This window comes from Oreochromis aureus, linkage group 17, assembly GCF_013358895.1.
Source record: "Oreochromis aureus strain Israel breed Guangdong linkage group 17, ZZ_aureus, whole genome shotgun sequence".
NCBI lineage: Eukaryota > Metazoa > Chordata > Actinopteri > Cichliformes > Cichlidae > Oreochromis > Oreochromis aureus.
In genome coordinates this window covers 23,933,573-23,953,598 of record NC_052958.1, presented here as the reverse complement: position 1 = coordinate 23,953,598, position 20,026 = coordinate 23,933,573, and the positions used below count along the sequence as shown (strand labels likewise).

Below are 20,026 nucleotides of genomic sequence, written 5' to 3'. Positions count from 1 at the left end.
CTCAAAGGTTTCACAAATCTAGTAAGGTTTGTGCAACTAACAATACGGGCACAAGTATTAAAACTCTACGGGTAGCTCATCCATCAAAGAAAAGCTGCTTGATCAACCACAAATGTATTTCATTGAACTAATACCATGTGCAGGTAAAAAGCATTGCTTGGTGATTGCTGACATGTTGCTGACAAAAAATAAAATACTTATATTAATGATACATTTATTTGTATAGCACTTTTCAAATCACTGGGATACAAAGTGCTTCACAGTTTGAATAAAAGCCACACACTGAAGATAAGTATGCAGACACATAACTAGACATAATCAACCATGTGATAAGGTTTCGGAGGCTCGCCTATATGTATGTATCTACATGGATGTTAAAATCACGTGCAATAATTATTTTATCTGTGCTGAGCACTAAAAAAAGTCTAAAAAGTCTGAGAAATCAGACTATAGATAATCATTTCTAGTTCTTAGTTCCTTGTTTAATTTTGTCAGTTCTCCTTCTCATGTTTAGTCTCTGTGTGTCCTCCCTGCATTCCTTTATTTAGTCAGTTTTGTCTCCTTGTTTGTTTCTGGTCTCTGTCTCTGTATTTGTTTACTTTTGTCTTAGTGTCAAGTCTGAAACAACAAGGGTGTATGATGTACTCTTCCCTTTCCACCTACAGCTTCATTGGAATGAAAAGTAAAAGGGTTAAAAAGTGCCCTTCATCAACAAGAGCATGTCCAGCTCCAACTAAGTTATGCGCAGAGTGAGACTCCTGGTCACCAGTGAGGTATCAGCAATGGAACACACACACCTGTTTAAAGAGTTTTTTGTTTTGTTTTGTTTTTTTGTTTTTACTTAAAGTGAGTATTGGTGCGACATTTCTAATCATTTTTACGCATGATAAACATTGACATGACTCACCAAACATCACAAACAGTGTGTATCAGTCACTCAAGGCACTCCTTTGCTGAGAGTTTCAACTACCCTTCCCTAGTCCTGATTTTATCAAAAATAACTTGTAGAAGTAGAACTAACTACTTCAGTAACAAATTACTTATGCAGAATCTGTATGGCAGCTAGACTTATAGTGACTCTGGTACCTGATACATGACAAACCTGTGCCAGATCCTCATTTCCCTAGTAAATATTACAATTCCTTTGTGATAACTACTACACAAATGATGGATTTTGATAAAGGTGTCTCGCACCAAATGGCTTTCTTAACTGGTCACGTTTCTCATGAATGAACAAATTAATCTTAATCCCTGGTGTGAAAGCGTTGACATTTTTGGAAGCTTAATTTTATTAGTACTCCTATATTTTGCATCCAAATTTTATACTATAAAAGTGATAAAAAATGATTGAAAGGATGGAAATGTAATGGAAAATTTGTGATTCAACTCATCGAACCTCAGCATACTATTGGTTTGTAACGTCCTTGTACAAAGACAGGGGAAAAAACAAACAAACTAGCTGGATTCAAGGTCATGATGCATTGCATTATCAGTCTGGTGTCTACATGATGTTGTGAGTTTATTCCCTGAGTAGACAAAGATTACATCTGGACAATACATGTAAAGGAGCTGTTATTATTGTGTTTATTTATCAGTGTTTGAAGCCTTTTCAATTTATTTTCCCAAAAGAAAGCATAGCAACACGCTATGATATTCTTTGAGTGTTATGAAAAGTGCTATGAACCAGTCAATTTACCAATATTAAAAAAAATATATTTTAAATAATTAAATAACAAAAATGAACTCACTATATTCCAAATTTGAATTCATTATAGAAAAATGTCGAACTGAACTTTCTACAGACAAATTTCCTTTCAGAGCTCAACGTGATATAAAACCATGCTATCACACGGAGAAAAGTGAACATAAAACACTTGCAGACCTTTAAGTGCTCCATACCAAAGATTTTATTATCTTAAGCATAAATGTTTTTCCACAATACATGCCTTTCCATTTATATTAGGCCACAACATGAGTGTTCAAATATATGGTAATAAATGGATCTTAGTTTTTACAATTTCTAACCATTAAAAATTACACATTCAAAAGGAAATGAATGAAACCCTAATACAACATTCAAACAACTGAAAAATGTCAATGAATGACTGAGTTGAAAGTGTGTGAACATGCAACACAAAACAGGGTCCCCATGTTATCCAACATTTACTTCTAATTGCTTCATATCTTAGGAATATAAATCTTAGGAATTCCCCTGTGCTTCCACATCTAGCAAACAGTGCAACATCAGCCCGCTCAAGACAACAACAAAAGCTACAGGTAAAGCCAAACCAGTTGAAGCTGGTATGAAGTAGAGCAAAATAGGATTTTCCCTATACCACAGCAGGACCATTTTGGAGGCTATAGTTGCACAGTGTTAGTAAGGAGCCAGCTATCTTTAAGCTGGAAGTAGTCCCATCAGTCACTCTCTCAGGCTCAGATAGTCCAGTTAACATACACATGCATCATAAAGTTTCCATATTAGAAAGAAAACAAACAAGTTAAAATAATGGTTATAACAAAGTTATATATTTGTAGTCATGAATTCAATTTTATTTATTTAGAGCCAATTCACAGCAACCAGTGTCTCAAGGCACTTGATATTGTAAGGTAAAGACCCTACACTAGAAACACCAGCAGTCATGACCCCTAAAGCAAGTGCATTCAACAACAGGAAAAAAAAACCCCATCCCATTTAACAGGAAGAAACTTCTGGGAGAACCAGGCTCAAACTGGGGCAGTCATTTGCTGAGACCAGTTGGTAATGAGGGGAAAGAGAAGACACCAGAAAAAAGACAGGACAAAAGGCAATAGAAGTGAAAAGACATTTACCTTACTAGTATTTATTGTAATGTGTTGAATACTATATTAAACAATTTGCAATGAACATTTCATTTACTATCTGTACTATTAAACATTTAAACCATTACAGAGATCTTTTGCATGTTTCCATGTAGCATGCAAGAAGATTAAGCAGCACACCTCCCACCAGTAACCTCATATGCACATAGTGAAGTCATAAAAATACACCTGGAACATATCTTTGCCAAAAGTTTGCACTTTTGCCTTTCTCAGTTAAGTGAATTTCTCCTGTACTTTGTGGGATACAGGGCCAGCGGATACTGTAGCAGTAGAGGACCCAAACTTACTGGTCATAGAGCCAGTGGATTGGCTGTCCTTGTAGAGAATTCTTTCAGAGCCAAAGACCTCAGCCTTCTTTTGCAGACCATTTGCGTCTTGAACAACGTTCTCTCTGACCATTAGGATTTTTTGAGATCCAGGAAGGTCTCCTGGTTGTAGAGGACCTCCCTCAACATAGGAAGCCTGGTTCCCCTTTCGCACTTTCATTGACCCTGCAGGGACCTTACCCTCGACAACCTTCATGGTCTGAGAGCCAGACAAGTTTGTAGCTTGGATCAAGTTTGCATGACTCCGCTGGGCACCACTGTTATCCACCAGCACCATGGTGGGCTCCTGGGCTTGTCCACTGGACATGAGAGTGTTTCCCTGAACAAATACTCCTTGGGCAGGTCCAGATTGTGGGTTGTTAACCAGTATCAGGCCTTGAAGGTTGGTGGTTGGTGCTTCAGCCAGGATCATAGTGTTCTGAACCTGTGGTTGGACTACATAATGCATTGGCTGCAACACAGGAGTGGTTGTGTAGTAGACAGGCTGCTGTTGCTGTATTAGGACCATCTGGCCTTGATTTGCCAACCCTCTTTTCATTGTATTCATCCCTTCCCTCACTGAAGTTGTACTTTCCTTTGCCATTTCAGAATGCTCAGTTGTCTTCATGACCATACTCTGCTCCACTTTGGGCATGGCTGGCTCCAGTTTGGGTGGAGGGGACAGTTTTTGTACAGTCACCGAACTTGACACTGAGGTTGGGGGATTGTTATAGACATTAGACACAGGAGGTGGCACTTGTTTGTCATCATAAGAAATTTTCTCGCCTCTGCACACCTCCGCGAGAGTCTTGAACTTTGGTCCAAGGTTATCAAGAAACTGAAGATCACTGTCTGACTCCAAAAGGCTACAGCAGCCTACTGAGCCAGCAGAGGACCCTTGGCCCTCATAGTCATACACCAACAAACCGTCTTTCACGCCAAGGTTGTCGTTTCCATCAGTGATTTTCTGTTGAAGTAAAAAGGAAATCATTATTCAGATAGTATTTTTCATGTCAACTCTTGGTATGTGCAAGGAATTTTTATCAACAACTAAATAAGTTTTCAGCCTTAAGGGCTGATCAAAACATGTCCCTATAATTAATTCAAATCTCTGCTTTGCTTTTCATTAGCTACTGAACCTTTCCAACTCATGAGATTTCTTACCTGATTGTAATATTGCCCCAAAAAGTGGTCTGGCAGAGCCATTCCATCATAAAGTCCTAAACCTCCCAACGATTCTCTTGTCTCAGTCTCAGAGTAGAAACCACCTGGATCCGGTTGGTTCATGCCCCAAATTTCTTTTCTGTAACTACCTTGGTAGTTAGCCCCGTTCAGCCTATTAATGGATCCGACAGATTGTGCGAAATCAAAACTGCCCACCGCATCCATTGCTACAGGTTTTTGAGCCATTGCTACATTTAGGACATCTCCATCCAGTTGTGTTGGCAAGTTCAGTAGTGGCACGTCCTATAATTGCGCCAAAAATGTACATGTCAGTACAAAGTTAAAAATCACTTTGACACAACTTTCATGTAGGCATCACCACATTAGCCAATATTCTTCAGTGCAGTGAAGAAAATGCAATTCTCACCGTGTTCTCTCCCTGACGTTCAGTATGGTAGTTGATGAGATGTGACTTTGTATCAAAAGGCATCTCAGTAAAGAGGTCTGGGAAGGTTGCAGCACCTCCACATTTGCAGAAGAGTAGCAACAAAGGAATCACTGTAAAACCAAGTTTTAATTAACCTTCAATGTAAGGTATGAGGGTGCAGTAATCCTTCAAAGAAGGAGCTATAATTTATATACACAATAAAGCACAATAAAGTAACAGTAAATGTATCATAGTCTTACATCTGTCAGCAGCAGCTGTTTATTTAAAAAACTTTAAGGTGGTTTCCCTCTTCTCTTAATTATCCAAAACCAAAACCAATACATTATGACAATTAGGATGAATTAACACTTACACAACAAGAGTAATAGGCCCAGGAGTAACAGCCCAATGCCTGCAGGTCCCAACTTCGCTCCTTTGCTTGGCTGACCATTGGCGCCTTTTTTTCCACACATGATTCCATCCTCACAGGTGCAAACTTCAACCTTGACTTTCTGTGGATCTTGACACGCGTGCCCCTGCTGATCCTTCACCAAAAATTCCACCTCATAAATACCAGGCCAAAGAGTCTCCTGAGACCGCAAGATAGCTGCAGTGTCTGTCAGAAACCAGAAAAATATGTGAAACAAAATGAACATGAACTAGATTATACAATTTCTGTAGAAATTTTGGTGGGATTGTTGCTACTGCCTTAACAAAATTCAATTCAATTTTAATTATCCAACAGTCGCCTCAAGTTTCTTTATATTGTAAGATAGATCCTACAATAATACAACAGAGAAAACGCCAACAATCATATGACCCTCTGAGCAAGCGCTTTGGCATGAGTGGGAAGGAAAAACTCCCTTTTAACAGGAAGAAACCTCCAGCGGAACCAGGCTCAAGGAGCGGCGACCATCTACTGCGACTAATTGGGGTGAGGGTAAGAAGACAGAAAAAAAGACATGCTGTGAAAGAAAGAAAGAGATTAATAACAAGTATGATTCAATTCAGAGAGGCCTATTAACACATAATGAATGACAAAGGTGACTGAAGAAGAAATCAGTGCATCATGGGAATCCCCCAGCAGCCTAAGCCTAATGCAGCATAACTAAGGGAGGATTCAGGGTCACCTGATACAGCCGTAACTATATGCTTTAACAAAAAGGTACTGTACTTGATCGTTTGCTGCTTACTTAGCTAAAAAAAATCTCAAAGTAGCCAACATATTAGGCTACAATTGTACTGTGCCTAATAACATGTCTAATAAAGTTGATAGGGGTATAGCTGATGATGTAGCCAGGTAGACAGGTGCACCTTATATAGTACATGGTGTGGTACTTATACAGCTGTGGTGGCAGGGAAGGGTTTTTGGATCTCCAACATGTTAGAGGTGAAGCAGTGGATTCAGGAGAAGTAGTAGAGGAGGACTGGGTGGCAGTCTTTATTTTTATGACTATTTACATTGTAGATTCTCAGTGAAGGTATCAAAACTATGAATGAACACATATGGAATAATGTAGCAAACAAAAAAAAGAGTGAAACAACTCAAAACATGTTTTATATTTTAGATTCTTTAAAATAGCCACCCTTTACTTTGCACACGTTGCATTTTCTCAATGAACTTCATGAGGAAGTCGCCTGAAACAGTTTTCCAACAGTACTGAAGGTGTGCCCCAGAGAGACACTTGTTGGCCCTTGTGCCTTCACTCTCTGGTCCATTTCATTCCAAAACATCTAACTGGGTTCAGGTCAGGTGACGGTGGCCATCTAGTGCAGTCAAATAGCTCTCATACAGCCTGGAGGTGTGTTTGGGGTCATTTTTCTTTTGAAAAATAAATGATGGTCCAACTAACTCCATACTGGTTCAGTGTGTCTGCTTGTTGCTTTTCCTGAGTGGTGGTTTCTTAGCAGCTATTTGACCATAAAGGCCTGATTCATGCAGTCTCCTCTGAATAGTTGATGTAGAGACTGAGTCTCTGCTGGAACTCTATGGGACATTTACTTCAATTCAATTCAATTCAATTCAATTTTATTTATATAGCGCCAAATCACAACAGAAGTCGCCTTAAGGTGCTTTATATTGTACAGTAGATCGCACAATAATACATACAGAGAAAAACCCAACAATCATATGACCCCCTATGAGCAAGCACTTTGGCGACAGTGGGAAGGACAAACTCCCTTTTAACAGGAAGAAACCTCCGGCAGAACCAGGCTCAGGGAGGGGCGGGGCCATCTGCTGCGACCGGTTGGGGTGAGAGAAGGATTTACTTGGGCTCCAATCTGAGTTGCTGTTAACTTTCAATTTCTAAGGCTGGTGACTCAGATTAATTTATCCTGAGCAGCAAAGGTGACTCTTGGTCTTCCTTTTCTCATGTGAGACAGTATTTTTTTCATAGTGTTTGATGGTCTTTGCCACTGCACTTGGGATACATTCAAATTTTTAGCAATTTTCCGGACTGACTAACTTCAGTCCATGAATAATGATGGATTGTCATTTCTCTTTTCTTAGCTAATTGGTTCTTTCCATAATAGGAATTCTAACAGTTGTCAAATAGGGCTGTCAGCTGTGTACAAACTTGATTTCTGCACAACATAACTGATGGTCCCAACCCCATCAATAAGGAAAGAAACTCTACAAATAAACCCTGACAAGACACACCTGTGAAGTAAAAACCAGGTGACTACATCATGAAGCTCACTGAGAGAGTTTTTTAGTGTCCCAAGCTCTTCCCTGAGCCCTTGGCACTTCTTGTGTCCCTTCTTCCTGATGTTCCTGTCATTTGGTATTTGCTACATCTATAGCCGTCTTCCTCTGATTGTCCACCACTACTATGTCTGGTTGGTTAGCCATCACCATTTTGTCTGTCTGTATCTGGAAGTCCCACAGGATCTTAGCTCTGTCATTCTCGACCTCCCATTTTGACCTCAGGACTTTCAGGCCATACTCGGTACAGATGTTCCTGTATACTGTGCTAGCCACTTGGTTATAGTGTTCCATGTATGCCGTGGCTGCTAGCATCTTGCTGGATTGTCTCAGTGGCACCTTTACAGATCCTACACGTTGGGTCTTACCTGGTGTGACAGACCCCAGCCTCTATGGATCTTGCGCTCAGAGCTTGTTCTTCTGCTGCCATGATGAGTGCCTCTGTGCTGTCTTTCAGTCCAGTTTTGTCCAGTCACTGGTAGAATTTCTGAATGTCAGCCACTTCCTCTATCCGGTGGTACATACTATGCAGGGGCCTATCCTTCCATGATGGTTACTCCTCCTTCTTGGGTTTGTGCTGCCTGAGGTATTCACTGATCACGCTGTCGATCATGACCATCTTCCTGATGTACTGGTGGATATTTGTTGTCTCAATATGGAACGTTGTACTGACACTCACTAGTCCCCAGTCTCCTTCCTTCCGCGTAGCACACAGTCTCAGGGTGCTGGACTTGTGGTGAAACCCTCCATGCATGGTCAGGAACTGCCTGCTCTTGACGTCAGTGACTTCTATCTCCTCCTGTGACCAGCTTATTATCCAAGCAGGGTACTTGATTACAGGCACGGCGAAGATGTTGATAGCCCGGATCTTGTTCTTACTGTTCAGTGGACTCCTCATGATGTGCCCTACACTCTGCAGGTACTTGGTGGATGCAGCTTTCCTAGCGGCCAATTCATGGTTCCCATTTGCCTGTGAGATTCGAAGGTACTTGTAGCTGTCCTTAATGTCTGCAATGTTGCCTTCTGGTAGTTTGATCCCCTCAGTTCTGACTACCTTCCCTCTCTTCGTTATCATCCGATTACATTTCTCCAGTCCGAACGACATTCCGATGTCACTGTTGTATATCCTGGTGGTGTGGGTCAGTGAATCAATGTCTCATTTGCTCTTGGTGTACAGCTACATCTATGTAAAGGAGGTGGCTGACAATTGCTTCATTTTGTAGTCGGTATCTGTAGCCAGTCTTGTCAGTGAGGGGTCAATCAAAGTTCCAAACATGAACTCAGTAATGTGTAGCTCCACCGTTATTGTTGATCACTTCAAAAATTAGTTGTGGCATGCTTGATGCAAGCATTTCCAGGAGGTGAGTGGGAACATTTCTCCAAGTGGTGAAGATGGCTGCACAAAGGGCATTTACTGTCTGGAACTGTTGTCCATTTTTAAAAACTTCCCTTGCCATCCATCCTCAAAAAGTTTCTATTGGATTTAGATCAGGGGAACACGAAGGATGGTCCAAAAGAGTGATGTTATTCTCCTAGAAGAAGTCCCTTGTCCTGTGGGCATTGTGTACTGTAGCGTTGTCCTGTTGAAAAACTTAGTCGTTACCACACAGACGAGGGCCCTCAATCATGAGTGAAGGTCTCTGCAACATCTGGACATAGCCAGCGGTAGTTTGACGCCCCTGCACCTCCTGAAGCGCCATTGTTCCACCGAAGAAAAAAGCACCCCAGACCATTTTGACGTCCCTTCCACTGTGGCGTGTAGAAAACATCTCAGGTGGCATCTGCTTGTCATGCCAGTAACATTGGAGTCTTCCACTTGACTTTTTTGTTCCATAATCCTTAGGATCATTTAAGAAACTCCAAATGACTGTCTTATTGTGCCCCACCTCAGCAGTGATATGGTGTGCTGCGAGGGACCCTACTTGTGCAGTTCAACAACCCGATCACGTTCAAATAGGAAAAGTTCTTTTTGCCTTTGCCATCAGAACATTATGACAGTGTGAGCACCTGACAGAAAATCACAATGAATCCACATTTTTGCACAGATTTAGCTTTTTAAAGGCATGTGCTCCTAAACTTTTGATCAGCTGTAAAACAGCCTATTTCAGTTTAAGTGTTGTTTTCAATAAATTGCATGCTCAAAAAATGTTTTGTCTCACTCCCATTTCTTCTCGTTGCATGTTGAAGCTCTACATTTTACCTTGTTAAGATCCAACCATGCAAAATATGATTTTTTGCTATTTTTCAAGTGGTCTTAAACTTTTGATCTGGACTGTGTATATATGTATATACATATACAGAAGTAAAAAGGAATCATGCAAATTGAAGTAAAATATAGTGAATTAATGTGATAACCCTAATAAAGTAGCTTTTGCTACAGAGTGGTCAAAACTTTTATGTGACAGTTCATAGGGAGAGGGCGAGAGGATGACTGGATGTCACATCAAGTGACTGGATGTCGATATTGGCCATGTCAGGATGGAAAGGTGGAGAGAAGAGGATGTATAAAACCCTTTGCAGGAAACCATTAGCTGTTATTTCTTTGTAGTTTTGTCATAGCGAGCAGAAGATCCTCTATAGCCAGTGTCTTCTCTTTCGTCCACTAAAACCTCAATAAAACTGATAGATATACAGCAACAATTTAGATTTGATTATTTAAGATTTTTAATTTTTTCTAAATTTTAAATTGATTTAATTATGTGATTATTATTAACTGATTGAGCCATTTGCTTTTCCCTTGCTAAATCACTTAAATAAAGCACCGTATCTGCAATTAAAGTTAATTTTGTTTATTTCAATTTTCTTTTTGAAAACAGTTCGTCAAATAGGTTTGTTGTGGTACTGTTTTGAAAGTGACCAATCACATTTGAGCCATTCATCCTTGGAGTCTATTTCTTAATTGTAAAAAGTCAGATAAATTTGGAGTTAACACTGAGAGCAGAGCAAGTGCACACTCATCTTCTTTGGCCAGTTGGTGGTTCAGTCTCTGAATGTACTACACTCATGAAATTGTGGTGATGTTTTCTACTCACCATTAAGATGCTCCACTTGCCATTTTCCCTTAGTGCCTTCTGGGAGGATCTCAAACACAAAAGGAGGTCCATTGGGAAATGCATCCTCATCATTAGCGTTCACAATAACAGCATCCACTGTTGTGCACATAGTCTCCATGTTACTTGTCAAGATGGGGCAGTGGTCATTAGAATCCGCCACTTGGATGGCTATGGTGCCAGTGGCTGTTTTATCAGGCGTGTCTGGTAAATTTTTAAAAAAAGAAATAAAAAGCAAGAATTTAACATTTTTCCTTTGATTATGTACATTTTTTCAGAGATAAGTTCAAGGACTACTTGTTTTGCTATTACTATGTTTGGACAAAAAGTAAAACTAACATTGATTTTGTTTATTTACATGAATCTTACAGCTGAATAGCCATTTTGTTTCGTCGGCATTATACAGACCGTACAGATGTATTTAGCCAGCAATGTGATGGACTTGTAGTTATGTTGCAATAATGAATTTTTCCTCTACAAAATATCAGGCAATTTGTTTACAATATTATGTTTAGTAAAAACTATCACCGGTTGCGTTACATTTATGGTTCTGAATTTCACAGTATGGTATAAAGGAATATGGCTTGACTAATAAGTGAGAAATTCCCAGTGGTTGCAATTCCACAGCTACTTTTCAAGGGTACTCCCCTTACATAAATAATTTTTGAAGTGTCGGCATCTATACAGTGGAGCAGCATACCTTCTGAAATGCAGAGTATTTTGGCAAAATATGTTCCATTGACCAAGTGTGGAGATTCCCTGTCAGGCATCTTGTTCAGTTTGATCTCAGCTGTCTCTGGGTCAATAGTTAGCCAGTTGTTAGGGTCTGATCCCTTAATATACCTACAGCAGAAATAAGCTATATTGTTATTACCGTGAATGAAAGGTGAAAGTGACATTGTAGTTTATTTTTAGTGGTTTTAATGTGCACTTATTTGTGTATGCACTGACCTGACATTTTGAGCGGGTTTTCCAGTGTCTCCATCTATTGCAGGGTAGCTGGCAATAACATCATTAATATTGAAGGAGGTGCTTCCCTCTGAGACATGAATGGCTTTAACTTTGGGATCAAACTTTGCCCCCTCAGGCTGGTTCTTCACATTGATTTTGATAGGATAGGTTTTAAACGATGTCCCACCAGAACTCCCAGCAGCTCCAGTTGCTCCCCCTGCTCCTCCTCCTGCTCCTCCTCCGCCTCCTCCCCCTCCGCCTCCTCCCCTCCTCCTCCTCCTCCTCCTCCTCCTCCTCCTCCTCCTCCTCCTCCTCCCCTCCTCCAATATTTATTCCAGCACTTGTCCCAGATCCATATGGCTGAGCCTTGTTCCTCACAGATAGTCCAAGTTCAATGTTTTTTACATCTTCATAATCCACAGCCTATACAGATGACAGACAGAAACAAAGAACATCTGTTACAATTCATCATAATAATGATAAATGTTTGCATTTATTACTGGTCTTCTGAGTTAAATGAAAACAATTCATCATTGATACTTCGCAAACTTACTGCCAATTAGTACATGAGGTTAAAGAAAATGTCAAAGTTATACAGAAATTCTGTTCATAATTTTATGGACAGAATCTTAGGCAGACACCAAGAACAATCAGATAAGAGATAATGCTCTCCTGGGCATGCAAGACTTAAGTAACTGAAAAAAATGTAACTATTTCACAATATAGAACATGTATTTGTTTTTCTGGCTAGTACAGTTTGCCGGACAATTTGATCAAACGGACACTGGCCTATTCTGCCAGATTTGGGGTTTAAAATGCATATGCTCTGAGATATCAAGATTTCTATTTGCTTTGTTTTTTATGCTGTATTGAAGACTAGGATTAATAATAATAATAATAATAAGAATGATATTTGTTTCATTTCAAACTGCAGTACCTTATCAAGCATTAGGATTCCCTCATTGGTGTTGGGATCTGTTTTAATGCTAAAATACCCAGCCTCGTTGCCCTTGACAATATCAAATACAGCTTCCCAGTTGTCAGTGCCTTGCAGGTCCAGGTCCTGTGCTTTGATTCTCATCACCTCCACACCTTGTGTGTTCTCCTCAATGCTTCCTTCATACTATAGGTGGAGAATATAACAAAAATCATAGGGGTTATTTCAGCAATGTATTGCATATATTTGTAAATAACTACACAGTTGATTTAAAAGAGAGCAAGAAAGAAAACTACCTGCTCTTTTTCCAGAGTTGGTAGGTTGTCATTCACATCACCAACAGCTATAGTAACAGTGCCAGTTCCAGTGTTCCCCTCTGGTGCACCATTTAGGTCCTGACCTTTTACTGTCAGAATATACTGATCACATTTCTGAAATCACAGACCAATAAGTTACTAATTTCTTAGAGAGACTGCATCACACTTTACTGTAGCAATGTTCCTGGTTAGCTATCCATTAGCCAGAATAGCTATCCAGGAACGCTTTCAGTGATCAAAGGAAAAAAGCTCCTGTCCACTGATATAAACTTGGTGACTAGTGTAGTCCATGAATTTGTCTTTGCCTCATGTTCTCCAGTGCAGGATTAGAGAAGGATCATAGGAGCTCGTACTAACAAGACTGTTTCTCTAACTCCAAGTCTCTTTGTTCTGGTCACAAAGAGACCAGAACAAAGTTTCATGACTTTTCCCCCCCAGCTTCCACACAGATTGATATAAAATTTAAGTTTCAATAGTCACTTTGTTCTAAAACTTCCCATTTACAAGTCTAAGTCAGTTTAAGTTATTGGTGTTTGTTCTGTTTCCCCTATTGTATGTAAATATTATAGCCAAACCACTATAAAGGTAACCCTGCTGTGTCTTTGTGTTTAAGTCAGTTTGTGGCTCCATCCACATTAGCCCGGATAGATTTGAAAATGGTATTTTCGTCTGAAAAAGCTCCCCGTCCACACTAGCGTTTTCAGTCGTTTTCACAGAGTTGTGCATCCACATTGAAACGGCCCAAAACGCTTACGTTCCAGTACTGCGCATGCGTGAAGCGCAAGTAGATTTGACCTGCCTCATTTCTGTCTGTCGTTTATTTACTTTCCGGCTCTTTGAAACGTTGTGGTAAAATGTTGAGGAAAAGCACCGAGTTTTTTAAATGGACTAACAATGAGGTGCGAGTAACACAAAAGTACAAAGTTGCAAAAGCGACTGAGAGTTAAAGAATTTGAAGAAAAGCTATCAGGAGCATGTACAGACTGATTCATCTTTAATATGGCTGTCAAAATTGAAAGCAAACAAAACAACTGCTGTATAATGCCCTCCGCTATCTTAGTTTAATTGGTCACATGACTGAACCATACGACTAACATGCGTCATCATTTTAGAAAGTCTCAGTTTTCGCTCTGTTTGTTGAGATTAGTGAAAGCCAAATGTATAAAAACAGAATTCCAGAGTGTGGAATTTAACGACAACAACAAAAAACAAATTACCTGAGCTGCAATAAAATGGTAATAACCAAGATGATAATTATTTTTGGTAAATAATAGAAATATCAGTTGATTAACATGACTGCTCATAACTCTAATAAACATTATGTATTTACTGAACTTTACTGTCTGAAAAAATGTCTTAAACTAGATTTTCATTGGACTTTAAAATTCAGATGTTAGAATAATTATTCTAACATCTGAATAATTATTCTAACATCTGATTTTATTAATAATAATCATATTATGATTATTATTATTTTTATCATCAAATATCAAAAATCAAATAAAACATTAACTACATAGCTCTGAAACTGGTGTGGGGTTTAGTTCATACCTCTCTGTCTGGACTGTTTTTGATGAAGATGGACCCGTCACTGTTCATGTAAAACATGTCATGAGGTGGTTTCTGGTCTATGATGGTATGAAAAACCTGGGAATTGGGATTGTCTGGTTCATCAGCATCCGTTGCTGCGACTTTCATAACAAAAGTCCCTGTAAGCATATCAAGGAATGACATTTTAATTTCTCAAAAAACAAAGACAAACAAACAAACAAACAAAACCCCTCTGTGGCATCTTCAAAAGTTGAGACTACTATGACCTGGATGATGGAGAATCTACACAGACAACATCAAGAGTTCTAGTATCTCCTAATACCTTTAACCCCAATGTATTCTGATCAACACAACCCATCTCACAGCTGATGTACATTAAAAAAAAAATCCTGTTCCATAATACATTGTTTAGTTTGAATAGAACATTACATTTAAGTAAGTTCAACCTGTAAGCAATGTACCAAAAACAAAAACTTTGTTTTCATTTATTAATTGAATATTAGTCATATGGGAATATGGAGTCATCACATGCTGGATAGTGATTAGTGAGGAATTTTCATAAAAACGAAGCACTAACCTCGCGGTGTAAGCTCATCCACACGCCCAGTATAGACATCTTGAAACACTGGAGGATTGTCATTCTGATCAACAACCTTGAATCGTACGTCTATGTTTTCCTCTGCCAGAGTGCCATCATTGTACCTAGCAACACCAGAAAGCTAAAATAGGAAACCTTGTTAGGTGTAATTAATACGTTACAAATATTTATGTAAACTGTTGATACGGAATGCACTGAAGTCATGATGGAAAATAACCGTTTTTGTCTCACTCACATTGTACATATTGATGAACTCTCTGTCAAGTAATTGGGTCACACGAATAAATCCAGTTCTTTCGTGAACTACAAACACATGGAAGGGATCTTGGTTTGCACCACGGCCTATCAGGGAGTATTTGAGATTTCCTTTACCATCATCGAAATCTGAATGAATCTGAAAATGAGATGAAAAGCTAAACATAGCATAATTCACAAATATGTCATAATCATAGCACAATAACGACAACAAAGACAACACGGATTTCTTATAGATTCCTCAACTCTTAGTATGTTAATGCTAAAAACCTTAATATATTGTATATCATGATTTTCTAACCATTATAAAAATTATTTTAATTAATTTAATTAAAATTAAAAATTAAAAGATCATTAAGTGAAAAGGAATAAAAAACTAAATCAATGACTCACCCTGGCAACAGAAGTCTTTTGTGTGTGGTCCACATTTTCCTCCAACTTCACTGGTGGGGGAAGCCAGTTTCTTTTTCTCCTTATTAGACTGTCTCCAGATTTGGCTTTCGTCACAACAGCCTGGACCTGAAATACAACACATACACTTAAACATGTTTGGAGAAATCACCAGCCCTTTAAAGAAAACAAAAACACCCATTTTTAATCCTTGTCAAGCATTTCTTGGAATTACTGTCTGTAATTTAAAACCCAGAGAGATGTTCAAAGAACAGGTTTCTGTTATATATCAGTTTGAAAAACCAGACCTTCAAAGCAACAGTCTGCAATTGTTTGTCAATCTTCCTGTCTTTAGCAGGTAAAATATGACTTGGCGAATGATTCACTCACAGCAGGAAAGTTTCAGGTCTTTACTTTCAAAAATACTTGCTTTGGTTGATTTGTCACACATACATGCTCGCCACACACACACACACACGTATGTATGTAAATATGTGTGTGTGTATGTGTATATGCATGCATTTGTGGCGTCTCAGCCAGCCAACAAACTCTGCAGGCTACATTGTGAACTAATCATAAATCAAGATGCTATTAAACCCTGCATGTAAAAACATGCACCTTGCAGGGGCTATAAAGCTGCTAGTTTTCCCAGTAAACACAAAAGCTGACACACCTCTTGCCACTACTGGAAAGGTTCAGTTGAAGCATGTAAGGTAATAATGACAAGAAAAGTAAGGAGTGGTTGTACACTTTTACTGCCATCAAATAACTCATTCAGAGCACTTAAAAACAACTCTCTATTCATTTGAGGAAATCTCTCTGAGGTCGCAACCTTATTTCCCACACTTTTATAACTATGAAACTAAATGTATTTATTATAGTGACCTAAATGTTTTTCATAACGTAAAGTAAAGAATAAACAGTTATAGATAATAATAACATTCAGTTATGAATAACATAATTTTTTCTGAGAGTTTTTTACTTTTGAGTTTGTGGTCTGGATGCCAATAGTTATTCCATCTGAATTACATCTCGATTCAAGCAACACCCAACAACTTTAGTTAGGTAAAAAGGGAAAATAGTACAAAGGGAAAAAAGCTCAGGCGTGTCCAAGCTGGCCTAGTCAATGCAGAGGCTGAACTACCGTGTAAGCCAGTGTTGTGCTAAAAAGCGACTGACTGCCAAAAAAGTGATTTCAGAGTTTTCTGTGTGTGTTTTTTAGTGTACAATGCTTACTTATGTTGTTAAATAGACCTTAGTGAACAGGATTTATGAATGGGTTAGATCCAGGTGTCTCAAACTTAAATGAGCTGTGGGCCACTGCTTGCACAGTCTTCTCATTGGAGGGCTGCTTACATGTTCAAATAGTACAAAAAACCCCAAGAATACGCCCACAAATATGTCCAAAAATGTAGTGTTTTGCTTTTTTAAATTTTAAATATTGCATAACAAAAGAAACATGCAAACATGAGTGCAAATCTTTTTTCCCCTCACTCTTAACTGAAGCCTTTCAGTGAACTACCAAATACACAAACTGATACTCTCTTTCTGCCTACGGTGCAGCACTTCTGCTATAATATTGTTCTAACTAACACACTCAATCCTTCAAGATGTTTGTACTCTCTGCTCATATTGCCTTCATATAAAATATATATATTTTTTCTTTTTACAGACATTATTTTAACATTGCACTCAGCAACAAACAAATCCTCCCTAAGAAAAAAACTTAAAGGGCCAAATCGCATTATATTTTTTCACAGCAATATACAGTAGGGGTGACACGGCCGTAAGTGGCCCCCGGGCCGCGAGTTTGAGAACCCTGGGTTAAATATAAAATAGAAGAACTATTCCTTTTTGAAGTATCTTTATGACTGCATCATTGTAGCCATATTATAATCAATCCAGTCCTCCTTGGTAACTTATCACATCACAGTTCTGGTCTATTTGTTACAATTTCTGCTAGCCAGCTCTCTCCTGAAAAAGACATTTTAATGTCAATGGCACTTTTTGCCGGGATAAATAACAGGATATATAACAGTCACTTTCCAAAAACTGATTACAGCTTCTACTTCATGATAGGAATGCTCCCTCTGGCTCAAAATTACTTGATATCTTTCATGAGAGATATGTTTGATCTATTTTTGACAGATTATAGATCAGCAAGTCATTTATAACAGTTTAAATGTGAGCAATCATTTTATGGCAAACACCGGGGTCTTGCCAGGGAAGCTGTCCCCGACACAATTTGTTTCCCCTTCTGTCCGCGTGCTGGGCAAGGAGAGCGGATCCCGTTGACTCCGCCTCAATTCCAACCAACAGTCGTGGCTGATATTCTACTTTATTAAAAAAAGTGAAAGATGAATGTCATTACATTGCCGTTCATTTGTTTGGGTTACAACAGAAAATGATTTATTGATTTAAATCATTTATTGTTGTCACGTTGTGCCGGAGGGGATTATTTCAGCAAACTGGGGACTTTTTGTCCGATAAGCGCATAATCACGTCTGCGGGAAGTCGATTCATCTAAACTAACGCTCAATATACAACATTCTCAAACCACGTTTGTCCATGATTTGGACAGGGGGAAGAAATTGCGGCAGGTTCAGCTTGATATTATTTATAAGACATATTTGATTTGATTTCTTACAAATTCTCTGTGGGATACCTTGACACGACATCACGTTTTGGCAGACGATCGCTTTTTAGCACCGGTTTTGCTTCATATAGCCTACTGAAATCACGATAATGCTTATTTTACAATTCATTGTGTATTGTGATTAGATTTCAAAATGCTTGACTATGATTTGTTGTCTTTAATCTATTATAAATTTTGATTGATTTATGTTTTAAAAAGACGAAAAACATAAATAATAAAAGCAACAAAAGAATCACATTATGAATGAAGCTTGTTTCATAGAAAGAAAAAAAAACTACTTTCCATATGAAAGTCTGTTCTAACCGACAAAGTCTTTCTGGACTCACCACAAAAAGTAGCAACACAAACACGGGCCAAGAAATCCGAATCATGACTGAAGAAGCGTCTCAGGGGAGTCTCCCGGCGGCACGGAGAGTTTCTTACTGTCTGGATACAAGCTGTCAAACGACTATCAATTTCACTGGCATCTACTTAAGACTTGGAAAAGAAAAACATCACGCCAACCCCAACAACTTTTACTGAGATACAACAGAGACATGGGCGTTACACACACGCAACAAAGGCAACACCGTGTCTGTAATACTTTCGTGCAGGTGTGGCATTCACTGAGCGTATGCGTGCAACACATGGTAACCTGCCAAATGCAACGCAAGCCACACCCAATTGTTCTTGTAAGCTCATAAACATGAAAAACCCATAGCAACACAGGACACCTTACAATTTTAAAGATAATTTAAACATGCGGAATTATATAAATATAAAGCGCATCATTCGGTTATAATTAAATTATTGACTCCTGCACTGACCTGACCTCACCAGGCGGATGGACAACACATCCCGTCCTTTTCTTGGTTGTTTTTCTATGTGTTTTGTGTTGGCTCCCCTCCCGGGCCCCTATTTCCTCCTTTATGTGTGTGTGTGTGTGTGTGTGTGTGTTCGTTCCTTGTGCCAGTTTATGGGCATCATCAGGCCAGAAGGTATTTCCCACGCTGAAGCCAGCCACACCCGTCTTCCATCAAGACTCACCAGCTGCCGCTGATTACACTCGTTAGTAGCCACTACTTAACTGTGTGGCCGACCTTCAGTTGACACTGGATTGTTGAGTGGAAGTTATCTTTATGTGTGTGTCGTGAGTACACTAAACTAACCTCTACAGTACATCTTGTGTTGTTAGGAACCTGGAGAGGAGTGTGTCATGGGAGTGGAGCGTTTGTAAATATCGAGGGTTGGAGTTGGAGCCATGTCTTTGAAAAGTGTTTCACTATTGTTCATTCTCACTGTAAATAAATGTATTGTCTTGGATCAGAAGTTCCTGCGGTTGGGTCCCGTTCTTGCCATGCACGCTGATAGAATGATCCAGCCTGGAATGGACCTAGCGGACTCTAACACAGCTCAGCGTGTGTTATTGTTGCAAGCAGACCAACTGCATCTCCATGAGAAAATGCTCCAACACATCTCTAAAGAGAAAAACTTGCTCCTTCAGGCATTCAGAGTTTAAAGGTGTGTTTCAGACCCAGTGCTTTAATGTTGGAATTTTTTCACCTCCACCATCAACGCTAGATGTTGCTTCCTTCTGTCCTCTTCCTCCCTCTCCTCCCCCTGTTCCATAGTAGCAGCCACTGCCGACACCAGAGAAGATTTTGGGAGATTTGGAAAAAAGTGGGAGATTTCTCACCCAACGTGCGCTTGTTTTTAGGCCATAGAATCGCACCTTTTCCACAGACAATGCCAAGGTTTCATTCATGGTACTTCACAGTACTTAAAACTGATGGGGAGGAGCAGGCGATGCAGCTCGGAGGAGCTACGCTATCCTATTCCAACCGAAGGAGAAGACTGCTGGCGGGTGAGTGTTTCTATTG

At 39.3% G+C, this 20,026-nt stretch overlaps 1 protein-coding gene across 1 annotated transcript; it reads right to left on the bottom strand.

Annotated features, from left to right (window-relative positions):
- Positions 1 to 1,883: 1,883 nt before the first annotated feature.
- On the bottom strand, positions 1,884 to 18,941 carry LOC116320827 (desmoglein-2-like). Its single transcript, XM_039601309.1, has 15 exons — positions 18,494 to 18,941; positions 15,515 to 15,640; positions 15,102 to 15,260; positions 14,846 to 14,987; positions 14,269 to 14,426; positions 12,697 to 12,831; positions 12,401 to 12,586; positions 11,787 to 11,886; positions 11,464 to 11,731; positions 11,213 to 11,355; positions 10,495 to 10,716; positions 5,129 to 5,371; positions 4,756 to 4,886; positions 4,329 to 4,631; positions 1,884 to 4,131 (listed from the first exon to the last, which is right to left on the bottom strand). Exons 1-15 carry the CDS (start codon positions 18,536 to 18,538, stop codon positions 3,073 to 3,075), a joined length of 3,420 nt encoding a protein of 1,139 aa, XP_039457243.1. The 5' UTR covers positions 18,539 to 18,941; the 3' UTR covers positions 1,884 to 3,072.
- Between the last annotated feature and the right edge of the window lie 1,085 nt (positions 18,942 to 20,026).

Excerpts from the sequence above, each read along its gene's own strand:
- LOC116320827 (XM_039601309.1), bottom strand. The coding sequence starts at position 18,538 with ATGATTCGGATTTCTTGGCCCGTGTTTGTGTTGCTACTTTTTGTG. Across the intron at positions 11,356-11,463 it reads AAACCCGCTCAAAATGTCAG|GTATATTAAGGGATCAGACC; the intron begins GTCAGTGCATAC and ends TTTCTGCTGTAG. Across the intron at positions 4,887-5,128 it reads GGGCCTATTACTCTTGTTGT|TGATTCCTTTGTTGCTACTC; the intron begins GTAAGTGTTAAT and ends TTGGTTTTACAG.